The sequence below is a fragment of the Neopelma chrysocephalum genome, unplaced genomic scaffold (assembly GCF_003984885.1).
Source record: "Neopelma chrysocephalum unplaced genomic scaffold, ASM398488v2 Primary Assembly neopelma1_125, whole genome shotgun sequence".
Classification (NCBI taxonomy): Eukaryota; Metazoa; Chordata; class Aves; order Passeriformes; family Pipridae; genus Neopelma; species Neopelma chrysocephalum.
In genome coordinates, this window is record NW_020897787.1 from 661,401 (window position 1) to 686,340 (window position 24,940).

Consider the following 24,940-nt stretch of genomic DNA (forward strand, 5'->3'; position numbering starts at 1 on the left):
AGGCATAGCTGCTGGGCGCCAGGTGGGTAAGGGATGGAGAAATGATCCCTCTGGAGTTTTGTCTCAGTGCTCCCAGAGGCAAAGGATGGTGAAGAAGCTCCCTGTGGTAGGCAGACTGTCACATCACGCTTTCCTCTCCTAAGAAAAACAGGGTAGACTTGTTCTCATGGTCTCTGTATCCCAGTCCCTCCTTGCTCCCAAGATCCCTGACCCACTGCCCAGCTTCCTCTAGGCTGGGCAGAAAGGCTGGAAGTTTGGGAGCCAGTTGGTGGAAGAAAACAGCAGGACTGAAAGTCCTGCAGATTGGAGCTGGGATCTGATCTCCCGGGCGATTCTGGCATTTGGATGCTCAGCTGACCCAGCCTCCAGGTGGAGATGCAGGAGATGCTGTAAATACCATCTCAGATCATGGATCTGAGGGTGCTTCTGGGTGGTGGGTCTTGAACCAGCATTCCCAGCCACACAGCTCCTGGGCTTTGCAGCAGAAGTGCTGGACCTTTCAGGGAGGAGAAGAATTGCTGCCTTCTCCTGTTTTTCCTTTGGGCTGTGTTTTTGTGTATGTAATGTTTGGGCTGGAAGGCATGAGAGGCAGCAGTGAGGTACAAAGCTGCCTTTGCCATGTGGAGGGAGCACTGAACAGGAGCTGTTCCCAGGGCTTCTGCCAAAAGGGACTTGCCCTGGTAGCAGTGCCATCATCCACAGTGCTGTGGGGCTCAGAGAGACTATTTTTGGGGTCTTGAGAAGGAAGAAACTCCAAGATAAGACCTTCCCCCAGACAAGCTACAGCACTGGGGCATTGCTAGCTGGTGGGAATGAAAGTGTGATGTCCTGCCTGCTGCTGGCTCTTGTGTTGCAGCACAGCCAGGTTTGAATGTCTCAACATTGCTAAGAAAACAGGCAAAAATACCACTTTTTAAGCTTTGAAAGCCAGTTCATATCTGCTCTTCACCTCCCTTCCCAGCAGAAAGCAAGCCAGGCTCTGCTGGGAGGTTCGAGGCTGGGCTGTGGGAAGGCAGAGCCGTCCCATGTCACCTCCAGACCATGTCCCTTCTCTCTTTTGAGCAGTGCTGAGCAGCTGGAGCCAGGACATGTGGGGCAGGACACGTGGGGCACGGCTGTATTTTCGCACCGGGTTCTCCCTGCCTTTGAACAAACACACCTTTGTTTTGGAGCCCATCGGCTCAGCTGGATCCTTTTTTTTTTTTTTCTTTTTTTCCCCCTCCGGATCATCTTCCCCACAGCTGAGGGGAAACATGATGCAATGGCAAACACTTGTGCTCGGGGAGGTGCCTGCCTCAAAGCCAGGTTTGGGGTTTCACATAACTAAGGGGTGGGTGAACACAGAGCTCCAGTGTGGAGAGGACACCAGATTTTGGTGAGGATGACTTCGTATTTCATTTTCCTTTTTTCTTTGGCTCTGTGTGTTCTCTTAGATGCTAAATCCAAACCTTGGGAAGCTGCCCTGCTTGTGTCTCTGCGTATCTTTGGGAGAGGCAGGGTGGAAAACAGCCCAGTGGCTTTTCCATCAGCTTTCCTGGGCTTTGGCAGCTTAATTGCATCTTTAATTGGCTGCTCCATGCTCTGCTGAGTGTCCATAGAAGCAGACAACATCCATAAATCAAACTGTTCAGGCTTCCATCGGTTATCTGATGAAAGTACTGGGGAGGGGAATAACCATGGGCTGCTCATGTGTGCTGACTTCCCTCCTTGCTGCAGTCAGACATGGTCTTTCCAAGGGAGAAATTCAGGGAGAGAGCTCCCCTTGTTGCAAAGTCGCCTTTGAAAGGCTCTCTCCAAACATTTGCTTTGAGCGCCGTCCTGCTAAATAAACCATCTCCCCTGGGGTTTCACTGTGGGAAAAGCAATCTTTACCTGCCAGCTCCCTGCTCTTGTGGGTTGGAAGGGATATTTCCCCGAGCTGGGAGCTGCCCCTTTGTCTGCCCACCCTGCAAACAGTCTCAGGCCAGTACAGTCCTTAAGCCTGGAGCTCTGCTGTGGTTTGAGCAGTACTTTGTGCCAGCCCTGGGGCACGTTGTATGTGACACTGTTGCACCAAGTGGCTCCTGCTCAGGGAAAATCACATCACTGAGTGTGAAGTGGTGGCCGTGCTGTGACCCAGGGCTGAATGTGCGTGTCTGCCACTGTGTGCACGCTGGGTTTGGGGCATCTGTGGCCTGTGGGGTTGGATTACAGACACTTCAGCTCACCAGCAATCTGGTTGTTTTGGGTTGAGCGTACACCATATCCGAGGAGATGGAGTTGCCTTGATTTAGAGTCTCAGGTACCTCTTTTCCTACCAGCTGCTAAAGCTGAACATCTCTGGGATGAACTCCCCAAAAGCCCACTTCACCCCCAGGTGCTTCTTCCAGGACTGGGACCACCCTGGGGTGCTTTCCCCTGGGCTGGAGAGCAGCAACAGGGCTGGCTCTGCTTGGACCTACCAGATACAGTTATACAAGGCTTGGAAATATTTTCATGCCCCAGCCCTCCTCTGCTGAGTGCTGTGACCATGTTTTGGGTGCCTGCTCTCTGATCCAGGCTTTGGCCCCCAGGAGGGCCCTGGCTGCTCTAATTTGTTCTCCCCTTGCCTCCCCAGGTATGAAGGGCTTGGAGTGCTCACCCTCCACCCCCACCATGAACTCCTACTTCTACAAGTTCATGATCAACCTGCTCAAGCGCTTCAGCAGCGAACGGAAACTCCTGGAGACCAGAGGAGCCTTCATCATCAGGTCAGAGCACCCCACCAGCCTCACCAAAGCCCCTGAGCGCCCCTGGGATGGGTGGGATGGGGATGACAGGGTCGAGCAGCCCAAGCACCACTGGCTCCCTTGTAGCCAGAACCATTTCCTCAAGCCTCTCTTGCTCTCCAGCAAACGGTTTCGGAGCAAACGGGATTTGCCTTTCACATGTCAAGGCACCATATTTCTCTCTCCCATCCCCGGAGGCAAAGTGGCTCCTTATTAAACAGTGTTGTCAGAGCCTGTTTCATTAGGAAACAGCTAGGCCAGCCAGAGCATAAAGACAGGTTTGCACTCGGAGTGCCAAGCCAAGTGAATCCCTGCACCCGGCTCGGCGAGGTGCCCGTCCCAGGCCATGTGTTTCAATGCATGGAGATGTGGAGGCTGGAGAGCCAAGAGTTGTGGAGGCTGGAGAGCCAAATGCCATTAAGGCTGGAATGCCAAGCAGCTGGCAGGGAGTCGTGTTTAGTGCAATGACATCTGAGGCAAGGGGTATCAGTTCCTCAGCTCGCTGGGAAATAACAGGGTTAATGGTCATGGCAGGGTGGAGAAATCAGTAAGGAGGTTGGTGGAAGGAGCTGGCAGGACCCTAGGTTTTCCTCCCTTGCTTTCATGGATGTGGCATCAAAATGAACAGGGAGAGAGCATGAGATACAAGCCATGCTCTTGTGGGAGAAGAGAGCTGCCTCTCCAAAGGCAGAGGGGTGTGTCAGGTACTGATAAGGGGGTCTCATCACTCAGTGGAAATGGGAAAACGCAGCATGCAGAGCTCCCAAAATCTGCAAAGCTGAGCTGGGTGTCAGGTTGTACTTGCTTGGGCAGCAGTTTGTGCCCAAGTCTTTGGGCAGCCTTAGAGCACACCAAGAAGTTACTGAATACATCCCAGTTGCAATATCTCACTTGTAGTGTCCCCTCTCCTCTCCCTGGTCAGCGCAGCCCCTGGGATGAGCCACCCTTGGCAGGGAAGTGGTCCCGTGAGGGTGACTACAGCAACAGTGGGCCTGGGCAGGGTCCCATTTCAAAGCTCTCCCATACCACGGCCACCCTAAATTTTTCCCCCCAGCTCTGGCAGGGTGAGCCCTGGCTGGCAGGCCCAGCTTTCCCAGCAGCCAGCCAGCGGTGCGGTGGGACCGGCTCGCGGCAGCTCAGCAAGCCGAGGCTTCTTACGGTGACTCATGCCCCAAAAAATCTGGTAAAGCAAAAAAAAAAAAAAACAAAAAAACCACCCTAAAAAAATAGATGACTCTGTCCTTTGTCAAGTTGTGTCGTGGCTCACGTGGGATAGATGCAGGTCTGGAGCCAAAGTGGTGGTTCTGGGAAGGGTGAGCCGTGCCCTCAGGTACCGGCGATTTAACTCTGAAACCTGCTGATGGCGGTTGGAGGACTGATGTAAACATCGGCATCTCTGCTGCCTCCAGAAAAAGCAGGGTGAGAATAGAGGAGGAAAACTTTTACAGGGCTCTCTGGCAAAGATCGATCCCTTGCCGGAGAGACTCGGGGAACGTGGGAGCCTCGTGGAGCTATTTTTAGGCACTTTTCAAATTGAAGCCGTATGCGTGTTCCCACATTACATCCCTCCCCTGTCCACAAGCCAGCTCAGCTGTTTTGCACAGTGGGGTGGGAAGCCAGACTCATGTTTGACTTGAGAGATGCTGCTGATGTTTCACCCTGGGCTGGAGGGCACAGGGATGCTTGAGAGACCGGGATAGTGTTTGCTAAAGCACGGTCCTTCCCCACCTCTGGCACAAGCTCTTTGCTCCCTTCGTACCATTGTCTTCCCCTCCCCTTGGGGGCCACTGCTGCCTTTTTCTGCTGACAGCAACTCTGGGAACAGTGAAGCAGAGAAGGAAAAAGACCTGTTAAGTTTAGGCAGTGATTTCCAGCTGAAGGATTAGTGCTCACAGGAAAGAGAAGCTGGGGACAAGGGGTTTATTCAAGCAGAGCGCAGCAGTTCTCCCCATCATGTTGCCAGTGGGCAAGTTCGAAGGTCCGTGAGGTCAGGTGGGGGCTCTGTGGTTAAAGGTAGTTTATTTCTAATCCAGCTCAAGTTTGTTCATGCCTGGTTGCTGACTCTGAAAGGACTTTAGTCTCTGCTGGTATGTCCTCGGGGTCTCGGAGACAGAGGTTGTGGTACGTTGTGTGCTTGAGGATTGGAGTGGGGTTTGAGAGGTGATCCAGGAGATGGATTGGTCTGCTGCCTTCCCCAGTGGGATCCAGTGCAACATAACTATGTCAAACCATGGTGTGATGCCTCATCTGTGCCACAGGGTTTAGGATTAGGATCCCCTCAACCCAAGGGGATCTCACAGATCTCCTACCATCATGGTGGAGCCCACATGCTGGGCTGAGCCCCAGCAGGAGGAGGATGAAGGGGAAACATCCAGGAGAAGGCTCTTCAAAGCCATTTAGATGCCTCGTGAATGCAAGGGACCCTCTTTGTGAAGGGATGTGCTAAGGGGACTCCAGTGGTAGGAATCCCCCGAGTCTCAGGCTTTCCCACCCCTCTCCCCTTGAGGGAAGAGGGAAACCTGCTCCCATGATCTCTTCCAAATGATTTTTTTTTTGGGGCTTGGCATCAGTTTTCTGCATCACAGCTGACAGGGTTCCTTTGGGGGTCTGTCTCTCTCGCTGTCACTTGTGACTTTTTTTAGGCTGGAAGCCAGTAAAATTATTCTCCCTTCAAAACTCAGAATTCCAAGTGCTGCCTTCTCTTCTCGAGCCAGGCATGTTTGCACTCAAAGGTTGCTCCCAAGGTGTTGTCAGAGGCAGGAGCATCAGTGTTACCTCCCACCTTGATAAGCAGATCTGGGACCTTCCACCCTCCTCTCTAATTGCCCTGGCTGGCACGTGGCCGTCCTGGATTCAAGGGAGCCCTAAAGCAAGAAGCAAACACTCCCATTCAGCTCCTGGCCTCCCGACGATGGCTTGGGGCAGCAGAAAAATGCGGAGGAGCTTCCAAGGCATCACATGGCTCCTTGGAGCAGCACAGCCATCCTCTGGGCAGGAACCCTGTGGAGGGAAAGCTGCTTGGCCAGTCAGAAGGCAGGCAGTGGAGCAGCACTGAGCTTTTCAGCTCACACCGAGATTTACAGGCTGGATTTAATGCCTGTTTGTGGGTACCGGCGCTATGGGATGGGGGATTAAGTGAGAGGTTAAGCCCTACCCCTTGGACATCAGTGTTGCTGCTCAGAGGATAGGGCTGGCTGGCCTTGGAAGCTGCTGTGTCTCCTGTTGTCCCTCCCCATGGCTGTTTGTGCAGTCCCCATGGTGTCCCCGGGGTCAGTCTGAGCTCCAGGAGCTGGTTCAGCTCACTAAGCCGAGCCCAGCACCAGAGCAGCCGGCTGTTTGCTGCTCTTTGAGATTGAGCAGCCAAGGGATTCATGGCTGATATGCTTTGCCACAGCAAATGAACCCTCCGGGGTATGGGATGTGCTTGAGTGGCTGGAGACATCCCCATGCATGTCGTGTGTGGATGCTTTGAAGTGCAGGGCTTAACTTTTAAGCCCAGTGAGGCCATTTTCTCGCCGAGCAGTGGCACCCTGGGGCACGAGAGGACACCTGAGTCAGCACTTTGCTCCCCAGGCAGGGGCCTGCGCGCAGGGGTTGTCTCAGCTTGTTTTATAGAGCTGTTAAACAAACCTCCACACTGCCTGGCACCTTCTCACGGGGCGTTTTCTGAGGTTAAACTGCTTGGAAGGGACCCTGGCGTGACTTCTCAGCCACCTCCTGTGCAATGCTTGTGGGGGTTGTCCGTTCAAGTGGGGATCATCCTTGGCTTTTGAGGGGATACTTGAACCCTGGTGGGGGCGGCCAGGAGGGCTGACTGCTTCTCCATCCACTCTGGAAGACACAGGCTGGAGCAGAGAAGGTTGTTCAGCCAATTTATGGCATTAGCTGGAGAGCTGGAAAATCCCAAGTCTCGTGATGGGGCCACGGGTTTATGGTTCCAGCAGACGGGAAAAGTTCACCTGGCTGGAAGTTCTGCCTGTTCCTTGAGGTCTCAAAGTCCTGCTGGGATGAGGCCAGTGGAGAGCTGGATAGCTGGGTAGCAAAGAGGACAGAGCTGAGGACAAACTCTGGCAGGTCACGCTGGGTGCACGAAGGGCTGTGTGGTGATACCCTTCGTGCTGCAGTGGCTGGTCCCCTCTTTTTGGGCATGACAGGGCTTTGCTGCCTCTGAGAGTCTGGGGCTGACTGTCTGACACCTGTTTCTCCACAAAAAGTAGGGCAAAAGAAGCAAAGTGAGTTTGAACCTGCTAACCAGGGCGAGGAATCAGAGATGGGGGGAGCAGAGGGCCAGCGTGTCCTTTGGAGCACAGACATTCATCTGATGCTCTTGGCAGGCCAGCAGTGAGGTGCATGTTAAATCACTTTTTACTCGGTCTGCCTGGCATTCCCAGGGCTGTGCTCTCCATCTGGGAGAGTGGGAAGGGAAGGGGAAGCCTGCCAGCATCCCAGTGAGGAGGGCTGTGGGGAGGGAGTGGGATGGGGGTTTAGCCGCAGATTTGGATAGTAAGGGATGTATTGGGGATCCTGTACAGAGCCAGTGGGTGTCTGCTTTGGTGGTGAGGAGATACTGCAGTCCCAGGATGCCACCATACTGCAGTGAGCCAGTGTCCACCCACGCCACCCTGGCTCCCACTCCATCCCTAACCTCATCCTTTCCTCCTGCTGTGCTGTTCCCACCGCCCAGCATCTCACTGGGGGAGCCTCAGGAGCTGGTGCTGACCAAAACCCTCCTCTTCTCCCAGGCCTGGATGCTCTTGAGCTCCTCTGGGCACACATTTTGCTAGGCCAAACATCCCAGCACTTCCTGATGAGCTGGAGGTGCCCAGTACTGGGATGCACGATCCGCTCCTGCTCCTCCTGCCTTTGGGTGTGCTGATGCTGCTGTGCCCCCTCCAGTTCCCACTGCCAAACCCATGCCCTGAAAATCCCTCTGCAAGTGAATCAGGGCTGGAGGGGGGACACGTGTCACCTCTTCCTCTCTCCCACCCTCTGTGCCACTGCATTGCAGAACAAAACCTGCGTTTGTTTTTGCGGGAACCGTTTGGCTTGTGCTCAGCGAAGTGCAGGGAAAAAAAAGAAGGGGGGAAAAAAATGGAGCCTCTTTGATAAACTGTGATATGAACTCGGGTAAAATCCAAACAGCTGTGAGCGCTACAAGGGAAGCTTCTGTGTCAGGAGGCAGCGAGCCTGCGAAAATCCACTGCTCTGCCTGCCAGGATGCTCGCTGGCCGCCTGCCCTTCGGCTCTAATGAACTGTGTGCTCGCCATCCCCCTCCTCGTGCCTCGCCGAGAGGAGGAACCGGAGAAAGCCTTTTAGTTGGGTTTTTTTTTGTCCATTTGCAAAGCAGAAAGAGGGGTTCCCTCCTGCCCGAGGCCCCGGCCAGGCACGGGGTGACAGAGCAGGGTGGTTGAGCATCCCTGGTTCTGCAGAGGTCGGTGGGCTTCTCCTTGCTTCTCTCCAGCCCATCCTTCTGCACCCCCCTTTGGCTCTCCCTGCTCCCCAAAATCTCCTCTTCCCAGCTGGCCAAGCCTGGAGTTCTGGAGCAGTGCTGTAGTGGTGTGGTGGCAACCAGGCTCTTCTTTCCTGCATCTCCCTCTGCCCCAGCCATGCACAGTGTCCCCTCCAGGGACACTGGCTCCTCTCAGGCTCTAACAGGAATTTGGGGTGGAAGCCAGCAACCCCACTGTACCTCCAAAAACCCCCAGCTCTCCAGTTACCTCTTACATCATGCAGTAGGCTCCACAAGCCCAAAGGAACATGTGCCTATTGAGGTTTTAGTTCACCAAGGCTCTGGGGCATCGTTCTGGGCTCTCCGATACCCTCCCAGCCCCACGGAGCAGGAGCCGCAGGGGAAAACCCGGTTTTCCCAAGGTTAGAGGTTGGATCTAGGGTTGCAACACAGCAGCAGTCACCAGCAGCGTGACCTTCACAATGGAGGAGCCTGGTTGCTCTGCCTAGGGATTATCCCTGCTGGGAGAGCAGGAGCTGGGCCAGCTCCCTCCTAGGGCAAGACCCCCAGGGAAGGACAGGAGATGCCTCCACTGAGCTGGGCCAGGGGGGCTGGGGTGCACAGGCCCTGGAAAGGAGTTCACTGTCCTCACCCACCAAAGCTGCACCGAGACCAGACGTACTCGGAGCTGCCTGGAAGGATTTGATGGGTTTTCCTGCAGAAAAATGGGAACCACATGTGAGCGGCAGCGCCGGAGTGGGCTGGGACTAATTTGGGTCAGTGAGAGGGTGGAGGGGAGGAAGGGGAAGTGTGCGTAGGGGAAGAAAATCCTCCCAAAATGGCCAAGTTCCTTCAAAGGGCAGGTCCCCAGGCAGCGATATGTGCTCCCTCCCAGCACTTTCCCCAGGATCTCAGCAGGAATGCTGTGGAAAAGCGGGCTGTGGAAGGGGGAGCTGGGAGAAGGTGGGCTGGGCAGTGGGGAGAGAAGCCCACAGCTCCCCTGCTTGCTGGCCATTGTGTCATGCAGAGCAGCATTTCAGCACAAGCAGCTTCCAAGGTGTCTCCCAAATTTTCCTTGCCCGGCTGATGGGGTGAGGACCCTCATCATGGGGAAGCAGAGGTCAGTGCAGACAAGGGGCTGGTTTTGGCTGCTAAATTAACCTGTCTGATCCCGTCAGTTGAGGCTTGAGTGTTCTGGTGGTGTTTCCCTTTCTGACTCTGCAACTGTGACAGCTCGGTTTATTCATCTTTGTGGAGGGAAGAGCCAGGAAATCAGGTTGAATAACAGCACTTGCCCCCCACCTGTCTTCTGGGGCATCTTGCTCAGCATTGTCTCCAAGGCACAGGGCGCTCAGGTAAAAACCAGGAAAGCTCACCTCAGCCAGTGGGTCTGGCTGGGCATGCTGCTCCCAGGATGGGATGTCCTGGGATGAAATACATCTGGATGGGACATTTATAATTCCCCACTGAAAGCGTAGAGCTGTGCAAAGGCCACCTTGGTTGGAGCTCCTTCCATTCAGTGCCTCCCTTCAGTGCATGAGCTGCTCTCTGTGCTCTGCTGCACCTGGAGCTGGTCATCACTGGGGTTCTTAGGGTCCTGGCAGGGCAGGGAGCATCTATCTGCTCTCCTCTCGTGCCTTGCAGGGTTTGAGGGAGGAAGGCTCTTTGGGCTGCATCCCTCCTTGGGATCCCTCCAGGGATCCTGGCTTGGAACACAGGGCAGGCATCATGATCCAGCTGTGATGTGAGAGGCAGCGGGTGTGGAGGCAAGCCTGGCACTAGAGCTGAAATAACATCTGGAATGTCTAAACCGTGGCACAAGTGGGGTATTTTTTCAGCTGACACTCGAGCAGGGAGTGCAGCAGGGCTCACTGAATTACTCACAGGCACCTCCTTCCTGAGCTCCAGGATGTGCTCGAGTTGTTGGCAGAAGAGACAGGGCAGCTTCGCCTCCCACCCCAGGGCGTGCTCACCCCTGAGCCGTGGGACACTGCCACCTCCTTCCAGTCCCTTTTTCCTTTCCCTCTGGAAAGCTTCACGCTCGAACACACAAGGTATTCCTGCCATACTCCATCCCTCTGCTTTCAGAGGTCTAGAGATGCCCAGCAGGACCATCTTCCCCCAGATTTGCCTTCCCTACAGGGGGATCCAAAGGCTCATCCACCTCTAGGACAGCAGCCTGCTCCTTGGCTGTACTTCTAGGAACAGAAGCACTTTTATTTCTTCATCTCAAAGCAAAGTGATGTGGAAGGGTGAGCCCAGGGACCACGCCTCCCTTCTCTCTACAAGCTGTGCACGCCCTGAACAGGATCAGCCTCTCCCAGCTCCTGTTGCCACAGCTCTGCGCCCGCTCCTTTAACCTATTTTATTTGCAGTGAAGGGAAATTATAGGGGGAGAAATAAGGCGCTTGTCAGTTTTCTTGAAAATTAGGCCACAGCTGTCAGCCTGAAAGGGGAGCGGACGTCTCAGAGGAAGGATCTGCTGCTGCTCCACGCGTCTCCCCCACTCCTCAGCCAGCCTCTACCCTTCCTCCTCTTCCACACAGAGGATGCCTGCCTGAAAACATAACTGCCCAGTGTAAGTGCCCCTCTGGGGTCAGGCTCTGGAGGGCTCACTTGTCCATGAGTCATTCCTCTCAGCTGGAGTGGTGGGCTGGAGCCAGGCACGTGCTGTGATGCTGCTGCCCATCCTCCTGCCTGGGGCTTGGAGCCCCAAGAGCCCGGGGCAAGACTTGCTTTTTCTGTCCATTTTGCCATCGAGTCGTTGGCAAGTTTAAAAGCTGGAGAAGAAATGCTTCAAGGGGGTTATTTTTTGCTTTCCTGGAGGGTTTGGAAGGGGTAGGTTTCCTGTTTTCCACGTGAGCCTCCTGTGGATGCTCAGATGTTCCTACAGCATTTTTTAAGCTCTGCAGGTCATCGGTGACTCGTCAGTGCAGGTCATCAAGGCCAGGTTGGATGGGGCTTGGAGCAGTCTGGTCTAGTGGAGGGTGTCCCTGCCCATGGCAAGGGATTTGGAATGAGATGGTCTTTAAGGTCCCTTCCAACAGAAACCATTCCAGAATTCTGTGGGCAGGATAGCTTTATCCATAAGTCACCATAAAGTTTTCTCAAGGAAACTCATGGGACACACCAGCGTGGGCAGCTGAAGGCTGGTGGTCTGTCTAGTGGGCTTCACCTTGGAGGAGCTGTCACATTGATCTGTGTTGTATCTAAGAGTTGGGCCATGCCTTGGGCTGAGAGGGCCATTAAGTTTCCAGATTTAGTTGTCTTCTAGCTCCTGGCCCTTCCCAAAGGATATTGGTGGTTGATCCTCTTCTGTGCTGAAGATGATCAGAAGAAGAAACTTCTTCTGAAGAAAGTCTTCCTTCTCCTTGCTACGGCCCTGTTTCCCTCTCGTGTTTGGTGTGGAGCTGGGGGCATTTCACTGATCATGTGAGTGTCCGGAGGGGTTGGATATCTGCTTGGATAACTGGAGGTGACCTCTCTGAAGGGGGCTGTTCTCCGTGCATGTCCAAGGTGGGAACCAGGCTGGGTTCATCACGAGTCAAGGTGGATGTGCCCAGCTTTGGGCTGGACTGCCAGCTCTGGTGGGCAGTGGGGAGGCCATCCCAGCAGTCCGGTGTCCCAAGGGGAGCACCAGGAGGAGCAGAAGCCGCGGGCTGAGGCTCTGCAGGACCGTGGTGCTGTTTCACCAGCCGAAGCTGGTCTGAAATACTGATGTGCATTTGTTCTGTGCTGCTCTCAGGCACTGGTTGCTCTGGGGATCCCCAGGGATCCCGGGGGAGCGTCCAGCTCCGCGCTGGCACCACGGCTCCGCCGGCAGTTCTCGTGCTGGCGGCTTCTGCCGGGCAGACCCTCCGGGGGAGGGTTCTCTTGTTTGCAGTGAAACACTCTGCACCTTTCCCTTTTCAAGCAGAGGCATTCCAGGGCTTGTCTCTCCAGCCTTACGAGATCCACACGTCTCCTCCCAGAATCCACACATCTCCTTCCCAGATCCGCACATCCCCTCCCAGGAGCTGCACGTCTCTGGTCTGCAGCTTTCACCGAGTTTCCCCGGGGGAGCTTGATAATCATTCCAAGGAGCCAGAGCTGATGAGGGTCCTTCTCCTCCCCAAACCTGCCTCCTGCAGAAGGAGCTTCCCTGCTCCTAAACCTCCCAAACCCTTCGAAATCCATTAAACGCTATGAATTTTGTAAAGCGGGAGCTGCCGGGGTTGCCATGGTTTCCCTTGCCTGGAGGAGCTGCTCTGGAGCCTGGATTCGGGAAAGGGGGGGATTAGAACGGAGGACTGGGATTTTCTTTGCCGCTGTGGAGGGAGAGGATGTGGGAATGGCATCCTTGTGCTTTCCCTGCTTGCTCTCTTCTCCTTCTCCCCTTCCAGTCCTAATTTTATCTGTGCTTCCTCTGCAAATTCCTAGAGGATCCCAGCTGCTGGGCCAGGCTGGGGACGCTGCTTTTCCTGGCACAGGAGGATTTCAGGGGAATGGGGATGGGCAATGGGCATCGTGGAGGCTGTGGATTCCCTGGGCAGGCGTGTTAAGCCAGGGCATCTCCCGGGGAGCCCGGAGCAGGCAGGAAGGGTGGGGAAAAGCCTTGGGGAGGAGAGAGGAAGGGAGCGGAGGAAGAGGAGGGTTGGGAGGAAGGATGGAGGGGCTCTGCCCTCCTCACAGCTGTGGAAGTTGTTGTTAGACTCGTGAGCCGAAAAGCAGAGCAGAGCCCCTTGGAGCATCGTTCCCCTGGCCTCAGCCAGCTCCTTCCCCAGCTCCAGCTCTGTCCCAGTTGCTGGAAGTGGGACGAGGCACAGTCCTCTCCCAGCTGGGGCCCCGTGTCTATTAGCCCAGAGCTAATAAAGCGAATCGCTGGTGCTTAATGAAGAAGCACCTGCTTAATTGAACACAGCGGGATGGTGGCCAGGCAATGGGACGGGACCAGCAGCGTTTCCCCCCAGGCTCCCCACAGGTCCCAGTGGAGGGGATGGTTCCACAGTTAGGCTGGATTTCATCTTAACTTTTTTTTAATTTTAGGAAAAACCAGACTTTCGCCCTCTTTGAGCAAGCTTTGGGCTGCCCTGACCCTCTGCTGCCCCTTTCCTGTGGGGTGGCTCAGGGCAGGGATGGGGCTGAAGTGGTTAAAGGGGCGAGCAGGCGGGATGGGAGCTCAGACAGCTCCCTGAAATGATGATGTTTAGATTAGCCGGTTTCCAGGCATCGAGTTGTCAAAGCAAGAGGACTGGGAGGGACGCCGGGGCTTGCCCTTAATTGGAGATGTGGCTCTAAAGCCACCCCATCTCTCCAACATCCCCTGGGCTCCGGCGTGCTGCCCCACAGCAGCACCCTGCCCCTGTGTGATCCCTGTTCCACTTGTTCCCATACCCCATCCCACCCCACCCATCATGAGTGTGATGGGAATTCGTGTCGACTGACACTGCTGCACTGGCAGCTCAGTGGCTGCTGGGTCGGAGAGGCAGGGGGACCCCAGGGTGACATGGCCATGGAAAGCCTGTGGTGACCTCTGTGGCTCTTCCCTTGGCCAGCACTGTGTTGTCGAGGAGTCCTTTAGGCAAGGGGAGGGCAGGGTCCTGTGATTGCAGCAGGGGCTGGAGGTGACCCGCTGGGTCCCCCGGGAGCCCCACTGTGCTGGGGGTGTCCCCCACGCTGCAGGCACGCGCTGCCTCCCATCTGCCTGCAGACGCATTCCTTGGCTCCGTCGGAAAGGCTTGAATAACCCTTTTAATTTAAGGAGTTAAATTTTAATGGCCTAAATACCACACTTCATTATCACCATGCGCCTGTGCCGCCGGCTGCCTAATGTCTCCAGCGTGGTGCCGTGATGCTCTGCAGCTCCTGCCTCTCTGGGGACACTTCTTCCCCTCTTCTTCCATGCCAGGATGTCCCTGGGGACTCTCTGGGTCCCCATGGACGAGGGGATGCACGTGTCACCCACAGGGAGAGCTCCAGGGAGAGGCATCTCGCTCTAATGATGCCTCAGGGGGGGTTAGCCAGCTCCTTCCATCATCACATCACATATATTTGGGGAGATACATATATTAAAGGGGTGTGTGTGTGTGTGTGTATATATACACACACCCCCATGTGTTTATGGGATGTGTATATCTGGGATGTGTTTCTGGAGTGTACATATAAGGGGTGTGGTTCCCACTCGCTGTCCCCTCTGCCCTGTCCCCTTCCACAGCCACCTGTCCCCTGTTCGGCCCCTTGCCCTGTCTCCTCCCAGCCAGCCTGGCGTTCCCCTCGTGCCATCGAAGCCTCCCAGGGGATGGGCTCCAGGGGACCCTCCCATCCCACCAGCAGCCGCCTGGTGCTGGCAGTTGGGCTCAGCTGCTGGCTGCTGTCACAGAGGCCGGCAGCTGCAGGGCCGGCCAGTTGTCCCCTGCTTTGGGGGACTCTTTTGGGATGTGCCGACCAAGGGGCTTCACTGGGGGGGAGTTCATGGTCTCCGCCGGTGCCACAGGAGGATGCTGTGCACTGGCAAACTTATTCTGCTGGTGGTTCCCAGAGAGCCTGGGGGCAGCTGGAGGGGTTGGTGCCCAGGCAGGGCAGCATCCCCGTGGGGTGACACGGCTTTGAACCGCAGGGACGGTCTCCACACGGCTGCTCCTTTAACACCCCGACAGTTTCCAGTTCCCCAGTGCCACCGAAAAGAGGGGGGGGACAGTCCCAACCCTTCCTCACTAATGAAAACCAGGCCTGAAATTAGAAGGCGTCTCGCGTTCAGCCCCCCGCTCGCTGCGAGCGCGGCGCTCGCCAGCCAAATGGCAGAGCTCCTATTTATGGAAAGAGAGAGCCTTCCTTTCCCATGGAGGAGCAGCAGAGGGGGGACCTGACTGGTATCCTTGCTGTGGGCAGACGAGGGGAGCTTTGGAGGTCACTGAATTGCCCTCCATGCTCCCCAGGGCCGTTTCTGCTTGTTTGAGCTCTTTCCATAGCCTTTCTCCCTGCGTGAAGAGCACCAGCTCCCTGCCAGCCACGAGCAGAGCAGCCGGTCCCCGGCTGTACCAGCACACCGAGCACTTTGCACTTGGGGCTGAAACTATCCTGGTGGTTGTCCCTGGAGGACCTCTCCCCTCTTTGGCACAGTTAAATCATCCCACTTCACAGTCTAAGTGCCCAGCATGGCTGCTGGAGGAAGTTCAGCAAGGATGGGGCACCCAGTTGTCCCCTCTTAGTAGAGAAGGGTAGCATGGAGCCAGCTTACCCCTGGGCTGGGCTTGGTCGTGCCCAGGCTGGGCTTAATCTGCCACAGCTGGCAATGACCAGATCCTGCCCGCAGCACTGAGCTGTTGATTTGCTTTTGGCCCCATCAGGATGGACTAAAACCCTCTGCCTTCCCCTTCCCTCCCTCCATGCCTCACTTTCCCACCGCTCTCCCTTCCTCCAGCCAGCCCGCGTCCAAGCGGCGAGAAATCAGGGAAGCGTTTTCATCCCCATGAATGCAGCCAGTTACGTAAGAATAATTGGGATAAATGAGCTTATTTATCACAGCCCGTTCCATTTTAGCGGGGTCCGGGGCGATGGCCGGGCTGGGTTATGTAAAATCCCGCACAGAGCATCTCATTGTCCGGCGGCAGCCACGCGGGATGCGGGAGCTGCCCATGGAGAGCGGCCGGCGCTGGGTGAGGAGGGGACGGATTATTTGGCACGAAGGGGAGGTGGCAGAGAGATGGGGGGTTTCTTCCTCCGTGTGTTGAAGAGGGAAAAATCTTGTCTCTTCGTTCTCCTCCTGCATCCCTAAACCACCAGGCTCTAGGGTATGGTCTTTGGTGTCTAACTGCAGCCACATGGTCTTCCACTAGTCCTTCCTCACAGGGATGGGGGCTGAAAACTCGCCTCCTTCCTCCTCCTCACCCCAGGAGGTGAAAACATGACCTGGGTGGGGGGAGTTCTGGTGTGCCCTCCACCTCCTGGCCAAACCAAGCAGCTGCTCCTTGTTTGGCCTCTGAAACCCTTCCAAGATACCTCCAGGTGGAAATATGATGTCCAGCTAAGATTATCTGGTGGGGAGTGGTGCTTGGTAGGAGCTGGGGGAAAGCAGAGTTGCTGTGGGGGATGCCTCGGTGCCAAGTTTCCCTTCCAGCCCATGGGGGAGATGTGGGAACCCAGGGAGCATCCCAGTTTCAGGAGGAGCTGGGATGCTGGAGAGCCAGGTGGGCTTCCCTCCGTCTCTCTGATGCCCACACTGGGGAGCTGAGCTGGTGCTGGGCAGCGTTTCAGGTGTCCTCAGACAAACTGCCCAAGAAGGCAAGAGCCTGGAGAAAAACAGGAAATCCCCAAATCCAAACAAATGTGGGAGGGGAGAAAAAAAAAAGAGAAAAAAAAAATGTGTTTTTTTTGTTTCTGGTCTAAAAAATGTTGAAAATCTTGGGAATGCCTCGAGGTTTGTTAAGCAGGACATTCCTGCTGTGACCCAGCCAGGCAGATCATCATGGGCTACGGTGCCGGTTACGCCGTGTTTTGGGGAGAGCACTGCTGGCAGGATGTCCAGTGGAGCACAGGCATCTTCCAGCTTCAGCTGGAGCTCTGGAGCCACCAGCACCAGATCCCATGGCAGCCAGAGCGTGGAGTTCAAAGAGCAGCCTCTGGCTCCAGAGCTGCTGGGTTGCACAATGCTGGGAGGGATTGTTTTCCCCCACTGGCCAGGCTCACAGGCATGTTCCCTGGTGTCAGTGGGATACTGGTCTGACTGGGCCATCACATGCCCCCTGTAACGGTGCTGCTGCACACTCCCTGCACTGCTCAGGGTGGAAAGTAACCCTGGAACCTCCTGAGGGAGGTCACAGGTAGACTGGAGGTGGCACCAGGCTGTGATGGTGGGTGCCAGCAAGGTTGCCAGAGCAGCACGACCAGGGATGTGTCTCACCCCAGCTATTTATTTATTTTTTGTTGTTGCCCTGCATCCTCCAAATGCAGAGACTGGTATTGCCCCACAGCGTCTCCCTCTGGTGCCACTGCACTCACCCAACCTCTGGTGCACCCAAATCTCCTCCCTGGTCCTCTCTGGAGGAGCAGGCTCGCATCAGAGTCTTGTTTGTGCTCATTAACCATCCTTCCCCCCTGGTTTCTCTCCTCTCTCATACACAGGCAGCTTTGTCTACTCCTGAATGCAGAAAACATCTTCCACTCCATGGCAGACATCCTGCTTCGGGAGGAGGACCTCAAGTTCGCCTCTACCATGGTCCACACCCTCAACACCATTCTGCTGACGTCCTCCGAGCTCTTCCAGCTGAGAAACCAACTGAAGGACCTGAAGACCCCGGTATGGGCAGCAGGAGCAGGCTCAGTGGCTGGGGAGGGACATAATGGGGTGGTGAGGACCAGGCAGCCACCTAGGGATGCATCTTGCTGCTCAGTCCCCACCTGGCAGGTCCCAGGGTTGGAGCCCAGGTGACTGCTTTGTTCCTCCACTCTTCAGGAGTTGAGGGGGGCTTGGAGGACGTGCCCAACTCTATCTCTCTGGGATGGGAACAGGCTTCCTAAGCCCTAAAGCAGCTGCTGCCTCCTCCCTCCACCCTGACACAGGCCAGGGGACAGGTGACAGCGGGAGTAGAGCCCCCCAGTCCCTCAGCTGTCCCTGCCAGGAACGTGCCTGTGGGATTTGCCAAGCAGCTGCCACCAGCACCAGTGACATCCAAGCAAGGGGGAAGAAGGAAGAAGACTTCTCCTCCTGCTGAAGGCCAGTCATGCAGTGGTGTCCCCTTGGGTGGGACAGCATCGTCCTCTAGCCCCTTGTCCTGTGGTGGACGCAGCAGCCCCGAGGGCCACCTCACCACACTGTCACCCCAAAACCTGCCTGATCTCCATCTCCTGAAGCTGGTGGGCTCATGCCAGTGCCAGGTGGACTTGGTGGGTCCAGAAACATCCCTTCATGTCTTGGTGGCGCTTGCCAGCCCCGGGGGATTGGTGTTGGGTACCAGGGGCTCTCCATACCACGTCCTTGCTCCCACACGTGACCAAACCCCAATGATTCCCTCTTTCCCCAGGAAAGCCGTAACCTCTTCTGCTGCCTGTACCGGTCCTGGTGTCACAACCCTGTGACAACTGTGTCCCTCTGCTTCCTTACCCAGAACTACAAGCATGCCTACGACCTCATCCAGAAATTGTATCCTTTGGGGATTTTCTGCCAGGCCAGTGGCCAAGCTGGCTCTTGGTCCTTCTGTGGCCACCAAGGTCACCCTGCAGGCCAGCCCAGCCTCCTCCCTGCAGCCCATCATTACCGGGGCAGGGCAGCCTGTGCTGGGCGTGTGCCAGCTCCCTTCCCCTTGTGTCATCCTTTTTTTTGTGGTGTAGAGAGAGGAAAGCGTGCGCTGACTGAGCCTTGACCTTCCCTTTCCCAGGAGGGGAGGCTCCTCAACGTCCTCTTCCTCCCAGGAAGATGAAGGCTTTGGCCTCCTGGCCTGATGAGGAGCAGGCAGTGCCCAGCACGGCGCAGTTCCCTGTGAGCTCACCATCTGCCTGCAGCAGAATGATTATTTTCCTGTGCCAGCAAACCCCAAGCCTCCCTGAGCAGTTTTCCATGCGAAGAAGCTCAATAACACGCTCAGCTTCCCCTCCCGGCTCGCACTGGCGTTCCCTCTGGGAGAGATGCCATCTCCATGGGCCAGGAGGGTAAAAGCAAGCGTCCTCCCTCGCACCATCACCCTGCCTGCTCTCGGCCTTTTGGGCAGCCTGCCTCTTCCCCCATCCTTTCCTGCTCCTCCTGTCTCCCTCCATCATCCCTTGGCCACCTTGCAGACCTTTCAGCCCTGCCTGCGTGCGAGCCCTGCCCGTTCCTTGCCCGCTCGCATCCCGCAGGAGCCGTGGATGCAGGGAGGGTTTGGCAGAGCCCCGGTCCACGCCGGGCATCACCCACGCGAGCCATCTGCTGCCGCCGGGACACCTTTTGCCAAGGTAACATCCTTATCAGCCACATCCAGCGGGGACCTGGAGGTCACTGTGGATTTCCTCACCGAAGTGGACAAGCTGGTGCAGCTCATCGAGTGCCCCATATTCACATGTAAGGAGGAAGCCCCGGGTGGGGAAGGGGCGGCGCGCGGGGCTCCCCCCTCCCCGCTCCTCCATCGCAGGCGGCAGCAGCCGCCGCACGAGTAAATAGAGCAGAAGTTATGAGACTTCTTGCCGGGAGGTTTGCCCAGCTCTGGAGCTGCCCGTCGGGAGAAGGGCATGCTGGCAGCACGGGGGGGGCAGCGTGCCCCCCAGATATAGGTTAAGGGAGCGAGCGACGCTGGCATCCAACAAAGGGATGGGGGAACAGACTGGATCGCACTGAGCATCTCCAGGGGTGTCAGAGATGGGTGGGTGTGGGGTGTCAGAGTGGGGTGTCAGATGAGAGGAGCCCTGTGTGTGCCACCCTCGGATGCACGGGGTGGCATTATGGGTGCTGCTGGGGCCTTTAGCAAGGGTTTTTTTGCTGTAAATGGAGAATTAAGTTCTAAAAAAAAGAGACCTGCTGCTTTCTCCAGCATCCAGCAGTGTGGGTCTCCCACTGGGAGTGCCTGACCAGGGGCTCAGAGATGGGACACTGGGAGCTGGGATGGCAGCAGGGGACATGGCGGGGTGACCTGTGTCTGCAGGAAGATTTCTCATGATGGCAGTTTGCTGCTCCTGGGCTTCTCCTTGGAGGTGCAGCAGGGCATTGCGGTTGTTGGGAAATGTCCTGGAATGGAGTTTGTGGGGCATCTATGTAGGGCCAAGGTTGGGGAATGTTTGGGGGAAGAGGGTTAGAGCAGCTGGGCAGTAGAGACCCTCAGTCATGCTCCCTCCTGTAGTACCCTGTCCCTCACCCCAAGGATGATTCTCCCACTGTGTGAGTCACCCACATGTATGTGGTGATTTTCCATGGCCCAAAATTATTCACTGAGGGTTCTCCACCCCACTCAGCTTATTTTCCACATCTCAGGGTAGGTAACAGACATGTCCCCCATAAAGCAGCATCTCTGGGTTTGCCTCCATTCTCTGGGAGACCCCAGAGGTGAGATGCTGGGGCACAGACCTTGCCTCATGCCCTGGGCTGCCCCAGGTGGGACTTCAGTTGTCTGTAGGGCTCCAGAAGACCCTTCCACCGTAAGCACAGTGAGGGATGGAGCTGGAGGGTGGTTTTCCCTCTGCTGAGCAGCACTGAGGCCCAGCACATGGAAACGTCAGAGCCAGGCAGAGAGGATCCCTTCTGCTCCAGAGCCTCCCGGGGAGAGTGTCACCCAGCCCTCTGGATGTGTGATGCTCCAGGTGGGCAGTATTTCTGCTGATTCTGCAGAAGCTGAGGAGCAATCCCGTGTTGCATGTGTGTTCTCAGGCAGACAGCATGGACTGGGATGAGCCTCAGGGATGAGCAGTAGCAGGAATGGGAGACTGGGGAGGCAGCTGCCCCCTTCCTACGCTGGCAGCTCAGGGCCGTGTCAAGGAGAGGGACAGTGTGGGACACCAAAATGGATGAGTTAATGGAAGTGGAGAGAGGTGCCATGCAGGGGCCCCTTGGGTCAGCTGGCAGAGGCTTAGAGCCTCCACAGGACTATCAGATGGGGTGGGAGGAACCTGCTCTTACAGCTGGAGGTGAAATGCATTTTCCCTGCCTTCCCACCCCATCCTCTTCCTGTCCTCTCCCAGATCTCCGCCTGCAGCTGCTGGACGTGAAGAACAACCCCTACCTGATCAAGGCTCTCTATGGGCTGCTGATGCTGCTGCCCCAGAGCAGCGCCTTCCAGCTCCTGTCCCACCGCCTGCAGTGCGTGCCCAACCCCGAGCTCATGCAGACCACGTAAGTGCCACGGGGACGGACCCCCAGCATCGGCATCGGGGTTGGATCAGCTGTTCCCCCACAGCTGAGCATCCCTGCCATCCCAGGCTCAGCCCCCATCCCAGGCTCAGCCCCGTGCTCCAGCTTTCGCCCCCAGCTCCGTTGCGACCGTGGCTGCTCCTTGTCCCCGTGGCCGGGAGTGTTGGCTCGGGGGGTTTTTTGTGTCTATATTTGGTAACCCTGGGAGGGCTGTGCCTCATCCACAGGCATTTGGCATCCGGGATGGAAAATTTCACTTGTGGGGTCGCTATGGAAACGAGCAGAGCTGGGAAGGAGGTTTATGGAGAAAGGCTCCGGCAGCTGGGGGGTGCTCCCAAAACGTCCCCCCTGCAGCCTGGGCAGCCTTCGTGGCACCCAAAAGGACCATGGCACCCGTGCAAACGCCTCCGGATGGCAGCTCCATTCCCACTCCTGGCCTTTGGGGATCCACGAGATGTGCAAGGGCGGCATCTCCTTGGGGACCAGCCGAGATCCTCATGCTCCCTGCCCAGGGGTGCTGCCAGTGGCATTTGCTTTCCAACCCTTGGCTAATGGATGGAGGGGGGAGGTTGATGGTAAAGCCGGCTCTGCCTTGGCAGAGCCTGGGAACAAAAAGAGCTCCCAAGATGGGCAGGTTTCTGAATTAACCCCCCGCTGCCGTTGTTGCTCCTTGGCTTTTAACTGCTTCCCTGGGATGGCTTTTATCCCTCGTGGCCTCCGGCGCTGAGCTCCTACCCACAACCCAGCACTGATATTTAATTGGGGGGGCGGAGAGGGGGTTGCATGTGCTTCCCCCTCCTTTTTTCCCCCCACTAGCCCCAGCAGTGGGGGTTTTTCGAGCTGTCAGACGGCCTGAGCATCTGATTAACTCTGACCTACATTCCTTCAAACACCGAAGCCAGCTTTCATAACCGGCCAGCCCCAGCTGCCCCCTCCCCAGGGGGATACCGGGGCCACCAGAGCTGCCTGCCATCCTCCTGTGGGCATCCTGTGGCTGGTGTTCCCCCCTTCCTTGCATGGGGACAGCATGGGGATGAGCATCCCTAGCTGGAGCCCTAAGGAGCCTGCCTTTGGGGGTTTTAGCCACTGGAGCTCATCCCTGGGGGCTTTCCCTGCTGCCACTGGGTATTTTTGGCTTGCTCAAAAAATGAGACAGGGAAACTGAGACACGGGGCGCTGGCATCCTTTCCTCAGTGCTTTTGGCTGGAATGGATTGGAATAGAGGGGAGCATCTATGTTGAAGGGGTTGAACCTCCCCTGTGGGGCCAAGATGGAGATGTCCCTTGTCCTCTCCTTGTCCCAAGGCCTCTTGGGCTCCCTCTCACATCTTTGGGGGACCGAAACACATCTTTGGGGTTGTTTAATGGGGCACCAGCGTAACAAGGATGTGCTGAGCTCAACTTCTTCAGGACAAGCTTTTGGTGCTTCCAGTGCTGGATGCTGACAGTACCAACATCCCCAGCCCTCTGCCCACCCTCACTGTCTGTTCCCACCCTGCAGGGACAACACCAAACCCAGTACCAGCTTCAAGAGAACAGCAGCCTCCAACATCGACTACACGGAGCTGCTGCAACACTTCGAGAAGGTCCAAAACAAGCACCTGGAAGCAAGACACCAGCGAGCCGGACGGGCAGAGCAGCTGGACCGGCGGGTGGTCCTCTGAGCATCCCAGAGGCCCCCGCGGGTGTGCACAGTTGCTGGGGCTGGGACCAGGGGACACGGAGCAGGGAACGGGCACACCGGTTGCTGGCCGCCGGAGGATCTGGTGGGTTTCATGGAGATGGGCAGGCGCTCAGCACCGGGCTGGTTTTCCCCCCCCCCCACTGTGCATGTGGATGATGGGGGACCCTCAGGCTGCGCCCGACTTCTCCCGTGGGTGTCGTGGGGACGTGGGGAAGGGTTGCAGGAGGAGAGGGCCGGGGTAAAGCACCTCGTCTTCGCTTGCAATGGGGCGAGGAAACTCCCCTTTGCTTTGCTAATGCCTTCCCCGTGACTGTCAGCTGAGAGCCCAGCCTGCTGCCAGCAGCACCGGAGGAGGGGACGGGAAGACGGGAGCAACCCCTGGCCTCCCGCCCTGGAAAACAAGCACGCGGGGCTGCCAGCACCTCTCGCCACCCCGACTTCCACTCTCTGGCTCCGAGGGCCTGCTGGAGGTCACCGGTGGCATCTCACTCGGGGAGTCACTCCTGTGTGTGACACGCAGCCCCCTCCCTGCATTCACGCACCCTCCCTGAGCTCCTGGCTCTTGGCAGGGACAGCGGCACAGCCTCAACTCCCAGCCGGCACCGGGGGGCACAGGGGGCAGTGGAGACCCCCATCACACTTAACCCCAGACTCTATTTCCTGCGTTAAGCTCCCCATGATAAAATAAACAAGCAATGCAGAGCAGCCCATTCCTCGTTGCTGGGCTTCCCTTCATAGATCCGTTCCCAAGCAGAGCCAAAAACGCAGCAAGGGCAGGGGATGGCATAGATCATCATGCTTGACCCTGTGCCCCAGGCTGGCCCAGCCCTGCCACGTTGGCTTGCCAGCGAGCAGGGCTTCTCTGCCTGCTCCTCTTCCCAGCAGGAAAAAAATCCAGCAGGAAAAAAAAATCCACCACTGAAATTCTTCCAGGCCACGGTCACGAAACCGCAGTGTGGTGACAGGCATTTTCCTGGCCCCGAGCAGCCGCTGGCGCTGCCTTCGCCCCGTCCCATGGCACCGGGGGACTGTGGCACGTGCCAGGCCGGAGCGGTTTGGGGGAACCCCGTTGCATCCCCTCACCTGATCCCAGGGAAAGGGGGGTTGAAGGAATTCATGGAGTTTTTATGGCTTCTGGCCCTGTTTACAGCAGAGGCTGTCTCTGGCAGTGGGTTCCCCCGAACAGCCCCGTACCAGCAGCGCTGCTTTGGCCAGGATAAAGACATTCCTGTCATTCCCGGGAAAGGGCTTTCCAAACGCAGTCACGGCGGGTTAATTTTAACAGCCAACCCTTCAGGATGGGCGAGCGGTGGCTTCCCAAGCCCACCAGCTGCTCAGGGTGCTGGAGGGGGTACCCGTTGCCAGACCCCCGGGTCATTACCAGCGTGGGGCAGGGCTGCTGCTGGCCCTGGGGCTCTGCCCATCGCTCCTGCTGGGCTCCCCACCACTGAGCAGCCTCTTTCCACACCGAGGGACTGGGTTTATGGGGAGAAATTCCAGTCGACTGCCGAGCTCTAATCATTTCCTTATGGATGCTCTTGACCAACACCGGCTGGAGCAGCGTGGGCATCGCCAGCGGGGGATCGGGGCTACTTCACCCCAACTGAGCATCATTTCACTGTGAGGTGTAGGGAGGTCCATCAGGGCTCAGCCTGACAGCCCCAGATCCCGGGGGGCTGGGGCTGGGGCCTCAGGATGGCTTTGGGAAGGGCTCGTCTGCTGGCAGGCCGTGCATTTCCCATGGCTCTCCAGTAATCGAGTGCACTGAGACATTTCAGAGCTGCTGTATAATCACCCCGGAGGGACTTCAGCCTGCAACGGTGGTTGCCTGCAGCACACCTTGGCAGGTCAGGAAGGCAGTGGGGGTCAAACACCCCTTGGGGAGAGGCTGAACAGGCAGCATCCCGCCATCGCCAGGGCTCTGGGGCTGCCCCCGAGCATTCCGTGGCAGCTCCAGAGCTCACCCCGAGCACAGCGTCGCCCTATACACCCTGGGGCTCTCCTGCTCCTCACCCGGCACCCCAAGAGCATCCCTGGGAGTTCCTCCGCCGCCACGGCAGCAAACCCCGGTGCTGCCCCCACCAGTCCCGCATCCCCAGGCATCCCTCGGGTCTTCTCCCGCTGCAGCCCCGGCGCTGCTCCCCGACCCCCCCACAAGAGCATCCCCGAGAACCACCGGGGCTGCCCCGGGCCTCGTCATCCCCGCGCGTCCTCCGGGTGCCCGCCGCCTCCCCCGGAGCATCCCCGGGGCTGACCCTGAGCGATCCCCCCCC

The 24,940-nt window shown here is 57.1% G+C and overlaps 1 protein-coding gene across 1 annotated transcript in view; it reads left to right on the plus strand.

Moving 5' to 3' along the window:
* The window catches only part of VAC14 (Vac14, PIKFYVE complex component), a 59,601-nt gene extending 36,228 nt beyond the window's left edge, over positions 1 to 23,373 (plus strand). Inside the window, exons 14-19 of the mRNA XM_027698321.1 lie at positions 2,597 to 2,729; positions 17,297 to 17,471; positions 18,196 to 18,314; positions 19,129 to 19,208; positions 20,816 to 20,966; positions 22,485 to 23,373. Coding sequence (XP_027554122.1) covers positions 2,597 to 2,729; positions 17,297 to 17,471; positions 18,196 to 18,314; positions 19,129 to 19,208; positions 20,816 to 20,966; positions 22,485 to 22,647 — 821 coding nt within the window. The 3' untranslated portion in view covers positions 22,648 to 23,373. The remainder of the gene's footprint in view (positions 1 to 2,596; positions 2,730 to 17,296; positions 17,472 to 18,195; positions 18,315 to 19,128; positions 19,209 to 20,815; positions 20,967 to 22,484) is intronic.
* The last annotated feature ends 1,567 nt before the right edge of the window (positions 23,374 to 24,940 follow it).